Source organism: Nothoprocta perdicaria, unplaced genomic scaffold (assembly GCF_003342845.1).
Source record: "Nothoprocta perdicaria isolate Ctin4 unplaced genomic scaffold, notPer1 scaffold_2, whole genome shotgun sequence".
Lineage (NCBI taxonomy): Eukaryota > Metazoa > Chordata > Aves > Tinamiformes > Tinamidae > Nothoprocta > Nothoprocta perdicaria.
In genome coordinates this window covers 5095897-5103047 of record NW_020455204.1, presented here as the reverse complement: position 1 = coordinate 5103047, position 7151 = coordinate 5095897, and the positions used below count along the sequence as shown (strand labels likewise).

Here is a 7151-nt window from a genome sequence, read left to right as displayed (position 1 = left end):
TCTTCTAAACATTTAATTATTGGCTCTTGTCAGAGACAAGGTGCTGGGTTTCACAGACTTCCCTCAGAAGCATGACAGTGTGACAAGGAGTTCATAAGCACTTCATATCCTCTTTCTGTTCCCTTTGGGCAGATGAAAATGACTTCTGAAGCAGAAAAAAACCCAAGTCAATAGCACTATTATTGAAGCAGACCAGATCTATACATGGTATAAATTACTCAAGTTCCTGCAGTTTTCATTGACTTCAGCAGAGCAATGTCATTTTATATCATGGACAGCTCTGACCTCTATCTTGTTGTAGGTCAGGTCACAGGATGTGGGATCAATCCTTAGGCCCTTTGTGCTAAGCTATGCAATTCAGGAAGCGCAAGTTGTTCTGTTTCTTTGGTTTGGGGAGTGTTCTTCAGAATAGTAAGGCATAAAATGATAGCTCAGTTGTACTCTTACACATTTCAATTACTAAAATATAGCTCYAGTGCAAGACTCCTAAAAAGAGAACATTTTCATCGTGAGCTTCCTGTCCTACTCTGGAGTTTGACAGCGTATTTTTCCCCAGGCTTTAATGAGTGCAGAAAAGTTGATTGCAAGGTCAGATTTCTTTTATGGGGATTTTTAAAATCTGTTTGAATGCTTCCTGTGGAGCGCTTACGTGTCCTGAGGGACCATGCAAGAACTTAGCTTGCAGTGCTGTGCGCATTGGCACCTGCATGCACCACGTAAGGATGCCTTTGTACTGGGGTTGCAAGACAAGYCTTCCCTGAGGTCTAAAAGTCACACTGCAGTCAGAGTCTGTACTGTTATGGGTCTAGCTTTGGATGTGCCYTTTCCAGGGCCAGGTCTTTAGTGAGTGTGCGGCAATGAATCTCCTTGATGTATACACAAAATGTAATTGTAAATATGCAGTTGCTTTTCTAGCTCTTGGTGCGCCAGCTTTGAATTTAAGTGTCCAAATGTACAATAATAAAAAATACAGCTCATGTCAGCAGTAAAATGCATAGTAATTTATTAACTTTTCAAGTGTAAATACAAACGGATTTAATGATGTGACACATAATGAAAAATGATTTGCAGTCACAACYTGCCTTGCAGTTGCTGCATTTTTTAAAAATCAAACTTATTACAAAGAGTCTAAAAATCAGGTGAAACTTTTTGTTGGCCAAGAGAAAATGGTAACCCTGTGAAAAGCAGTAAGTGCTTCTACAGTTCTGAAGAAAACTCTACATACCGAAATTCTCTTCTTCAAAACCRTGTTTGCATATATTGCTTCTATGGGATATTTATAAGTAAATATTCATGGGCAAGTGTACTGTTTTGACTTAGGACAACCCACACACAATACCTAGAGTTTTGTATTATTAACACTTTCTTAAATGCAAGTCAATATATTGTGAAACCACAATGGATTCTAAAATCCATTACCATGTGCTAAAGAGATCGTTAATCTCTTTTCTAAAGCCACTCATTGCTGCTGCATTGTAGAGACAGCTAAAAATCTTCACACAGCGTAAGCATTCCAGTCCTTTGCAAGGACAAGATATTATCAACAGTTACCAGAGTAAAATAGGGTGACTATTTAGATAGAACCTCAAGTTAATCCATTACATTTTCTACGATATTTCTTGGAGATGCAAATATTAATGTGCTTTACGCCAAATTCATTATTATTACAGTTACTGTGGCTGCTCCTTAAGTTCTCTTACCTCACTAGGTAGATAGACTCCAGTTCTARGAGGATGCACGCACTGCATTAGTATTTTAGGAATCTCCTTGTTACCGCACAGGAAAGCTCTAAGTGCACAACGCACACAGCCCATTAGATCGTGGTRCCAATTAATATCCTTTCCATGCATCCAGTAATTACATCTCTCCCCTAACATTCACTAATGTCACTAGGGAAAAAAAATGGTGTCAACAAACCAAGATTTATAGGTACACGTTACAATAAATGTTTCCTGCCGGAGAGAACGCAATATTAAGTCTGCTTTGGTGGCATACAGATGTGAAAACCTGAGGCCTCCTTGCTTTCTAACTTGATAGCTAGTTTTCAGCTAGTTTTTCTAATTGCAATACCACCTTTTATCTACAGCATGACCTCAGGATTGTTTTTTATTAGTATTAAATATCGGTCAAGCTAGAAGCAGTCAAAAAATACTTTCCTTCACAAAGCCATTCACACACATGTACACAAAAAAAAGTATTTGTGTCCTAACTGAATAATAGTATGTCAAATTCCCCCCTTGACTCCAGCTTCTATTGAAATTCTTCTTAAAATCCAATTCATTGGGACCAGAAACAGGCCATAATAATGTGCTTTAGTATGGCTGTTAATGAACCATTTCAAATGAATACTGGATACTGAAGGAATTACATGCTGTGTAATTGATCTAAAGAACAGATTAGGACTGGTGCTATTTCATTAAACCTTATTAGTTGTGGCTTAAGTACTTAAAATTTCAGCTGCCCTGTGTCACATAGATTGTGCCCTTTGTCACATGGCAAGTGAAGTTTTCATCTACTAGAACACAGTTTTTATAAAGGAGAGAGCTGACAAGTGATGTAGACAGTTTGTAAAGGTTTGCAAAGGACTGATTTTCAGCCGTGCCAAGCCCTTAAATTATTTCCTGGAATGGGACAGAGTTCAGCACTTTCGGAGTGTGCAGGAAGAACTGCTTTTGTCTTTTCTTTGGGTCAGTCCTGTAGAGCTGCAGGTCATTAGCTCTTCGGATGCGAGACAATCCTGAAGAGTTTTCATACCACTGGATGGACACAATATAGACCATTATGAAATTCCAGTGCAACTCAGAGTCCTTCATCTATAAATTAATTACTTGCTTTCCATTGGAGGTAATTTTGCACTGGAACTAGTGAGAAAATATAGCTGGAGGACCGTTTTGGATCAGGATCAAATGGTTTTAATCAAGCCAAGAATAAATTCAGCTTGGAAAATCATTTCTAGCCCTCAGAGATGGGTCTTTTACCAACAGCACTCAAACTAATTTTAAAGGGATCTTGATGTGCTTACGAAAGTATTATCAGAAATGTTTGTCCATGAGAGCAGCKTGATTTTCCTTATAGCCTTCTGTTCTTCTGGCCTAGGATCTAGCATTTAACTCTGAAATCTCTTAAATCAAACAAAATTGAAAATTCTGTTCTCAGCTGAATTTCCACCACAAGGCATATTACATTATATTAAATACTTTTCAAAGTACCTGGACTGCAGCACTGTTGGAAACAAGAATGGAAATGTGAAACACTATTAAGTATGACTTTGTATTATACTAAAGGGGTAAAATACTGACAAGAGACCAACAGACTTTGGTTAAAATAGATAATACTCCAGGCTTTTAAAATTGCTACTGTTCATTTTATGAGAGAATATTTAAGAGCCCCTCACATGCAGGGCCATGATATTAATAACCATAGCCAATGCTGTGGTTCAGAYAGATAAAGACTAAAGTAAAAAGAATCCTACAGATGTACTTCCCAAACGTCAGAAAGTGTTTCAATAAGTCTTAGAAAAAGTGACAAGCACAAAAAATACCTACCCTGCTTTTAAGAGCTATTCTGATTTCTTGTATATTATTCTGTAACTCTTGGATCCATTTAAGTACCACAGAATTTACTTTCCCTCTCATGCTGCAAGTCTTATTCTTACAAGGCTTCTGCAGAGGTCAGTCACAGTACTTGAATGTTGCCAGAACTAACCCTCGGTTAGAGACAGAGTGGACACATTTGATTTCTTTGTGCTGGATATTCAAAACATGCAGTAATGAAATTCCACGGGCAACAATTCACATTCATTACGGTTCTCAAAACCTTTGTCAGTAAAAGCTTCTCACCTTCAAAGCCCCTAAACCAGAAATGCAACATTCCTTATAGGAACTAAAGTGTAAACCTGGTGTTCCTACCAATACTCAGAAATTCCTTTTTATTTGCCCAAGCTCTGAAAGGCTGCCCTATTGCTAACCAGAGATCAAGCACGGATTGACAATATGAGACTAGGGAAAACACAGTAACTTTATACTCTAATAGTTAGGCATAGAGTAGAGTCCTACTGACACATAATTACTTTCAACTTCCAGCCACCTTTATACAAAAATTGCTGTCACTTATCAGTCAGAAAGCCTACAGAAAGCATGAATCCTTTGTGGCTTTACTCCCCAGCAACTCACCAGGTATATTCCAACTTGCCCTTCCTTTGCCTTCCCACCTCCAAATATTTCAATGACAGAAACACGAGTAAACAAAAGAACACTGTTTTCATATAATCTCTCCCTTTTAAGCTACACCCAGAGAGAAGATGAAAGTCACTTACAAAATGACTTTGTACAGAAATTCTGTACAAAGCACTCGACACCCGCTCCATAGATGGTAACTATCCTTTTAAATTAGCTGATAGATTAACATAATGAGGTTAAATACAGGGAACTGTTCCCAATCTATATTTGGCTTGAAGCTTGCTATCTCTGTTTCAGACCTGTAGGAAGGCTCAAGTACAAAGGTGGTTCAAGAATTTTTACTGTATTGCTTGATTTAATAAAGATATTATCTCTTCCTGCAGGTTATGCTGCTCACTACTGATCATGTACAATCAACTGAAACACAGAGCTTTAAGTACCGATTTTTATATTTGGAATCTCACCCTTAATTATTCTCTTGTATATATTCAGGCATAACCTCATCTATTTCACATAAARAAAGATCAGACACTGGCCATGAAAAAAAATCCAGGAAAACTGGCTTTGCGTTACATCTTGCACATTCACTTTCAAGAATAAAACTGGGGCAAAATAGTGTGATACGCTCTCTGAATAACAACCAAAAGTTGACAAGAACTGATGGAGCTTGCATGTTAAAAGTAAATATTTTATTAGATATCATGCCCTGGATAAAATTAGCTGTTTCCATTTCACTTTGTTCAACATACCTTGACATAGGAATGGCAAAAGCTCTTCAAAAACCAATCACGTAGATTTGTTTTACCAAAGTGTCTGCAATTACCTGTTTTCCTTGGTCAGTAAAACAAACAAACAAAAAAAACTTTTGATTTAAATTATTAGGAAAATATTGAGCAGCAAAGTTAACAGGTACTATCTCTGTCTCCTTCATCCGAATCTTCTATAATGAAAGGCCATCTGCTATAGACCCATATCCAAAGCCTGCTGACATTGACAGTGGTCATCAACTTTGATAGCTTTTGGATAAGGCCTTCTCCTTGTTTCAGCTACCTGCTCGTACATACTTCATGAACCACGAGATACATTATTAAATTCAGGTTCACAAACATGCTCTCGCCAGATAATCTACAGTAAAACATTTAGATTTCAGAATAACAGTACATGTATATATATATGCTGTCTAATTCTCTCTTGGTCTAATTTGTCTTCTTATCACTATTTTTTTTTCTTTTTTTTTTTTTCTCCAATACTTTAAATGACTTTGCTGGTTTGTTTAGAAATTGCTCACAAAGCCTATTTGCTCACATTTGACATTCTCACAGGAAGAGTAACAAAATGGAAGCTTCAAGGTAAGTTTCTRAATTCCACAGCTGGCAACTAAACAAGTGACCTTATTTTCAAGAAGTGACGAATATTCAGCATCCCCCACTGGCTTTTGCAGCAACACTGCACCCGCACACACCACTGCAGGATGGCAGCCTTGCATTTAGGTCCTCAGGGCTTGTGTGCCAGCTGAGTCCTCTAGAAAGCATCTACTAGGACGTCTGCTGCCTCGAGTTAAATATGCAGGTGCTGTATCGTGATGCCTTTACAGCCAAGAAATGTAAAATGTGGCAAAATAATGGASCATGTGGCAATTTTACCTATTCAACATTTACCTGTTTCCTAACTAGAAGAGGTCTCTAAAATGCTGCTTTTTAGCAACATGAAGGTTGAGAACCACCTGTAAACATTTGCAGAACAGTCTCTTTCTAGAAATAGAGACTCCTAGACAACTGCCCTTGAAATTCATATTTTCCAGTGTTATTTACAGGTCTCCTTGTTTAGTACAATGAGCCAGACATGCTGAAAAGGTAAGAGTTTTTCCAGTTCCCTTGTATACGAAGTACAATAAAAAAGGCACATGATTATTCACCATAGGAGTTGTGCACCAGTCAATAACTTAAAGCTAAAAAGCTAACCATCAGAGAACTCTCTTTATGAGGCAGTATTGGGAACTCTCCTTTCAACTCATCAAAGAACCATCTGTCTATAATTCCTCCAGGAGAGCTTAACGAACCCACTTCTCTGTTGCGTTCTGACCATCCCGTGATTTCCAAATCAACAGAAAACTCGTCTGAAGCTTCCCAGGGCATCCTCAGGAGCAATGAAAAGTCAAATAGGGCATGTATGCGTCTGCTTTTCCTTCGTTTTCCCCTCTCTTTAAATGCCCAGCTATGGAGGACTGTTGAGAGTCAAGTCCTGTTCAAACTAATTTGCTTTAGGACAAATGCCTTGCGAGGTATGGCACACTGAGCGATGGACAGTAGCAGGAGAGGCAGCTTCTCAGCCCCAGCAGTCAATGCCGACCGTGTTTTATCCAGTTTCTAATCATCCATTTTTGTCCCGAGCACCTTTGTACAACTAATCTGAGCCCAAAATTTGCATCCTTTGACATTTCCACTTCTAGACAACGACCAGTGTCTCTGCTGATGATCGGACCATTCTGAAAGAAAGAAAAGGAGGATTAGAAGAAGCAATATAAAAATAGAAAGATTAGAAGAAAAAAGTACTACATATATAATTCTTTTATAAACACTAAAAAGCAATAGAAAAGTCTAGATTGAAAAATTGCTAGGAAGATGCTAAAAAAAACCCCAAAGCAGCTCTAAAACAAAGAATTAGACAATACAAAAAAAAGTATATGTTCTTAAAAGTTATAAGAGAAATCTAGTAAAATCATAAAATGCAAATTTTGGAAAAAAAACCCTCAAATTTCCTAGATTGCACTGGGAACTCCCAAGAAAGGGTCCTGGGACAATTTCCTAGGAAGAACTATATATTTCCATGGAAAGTGATGTAGTAGTCATAGAAGGTAGTRGTCATAGTCATGACTTCCTACAGATCATCAGAAAACATCCCAGATGACAAATAATCGTAATATGAATCAACAGACTCCTAGAAAGAAATCAGAAGGTCCTTGAAAACACAGAA

General features: G+C 37.8%; 1 protein-coding gene across 2 annotated transcripts in view; it reads right to left on the bottom strand.

Moving 5' to 3' along the window:
• Positions 1-5091: 5091 nt before the first annotated feature.
• GALNT9 (polypeptide N-acetylgalactosaminyltransferase 9) overlaps positions 5092-7151 on the bottom strand; it is a 111613-nt gene continuing 109553 nt past the window's right edge. For both annotated transcript variants that reach the window (XM_026037618.1, XM_026037619.1), the window contains one exon: positions 5092-6663. In XM_026037618.1, coding sequence (XP_025893403.1) covers positions 6517-6663 — 147 coding nt within the window. In that variant the 3' untranslated portion in view covers positions 5092-6516. The remainder of the gene's footprint in view (positions 6664-7151) is intronic.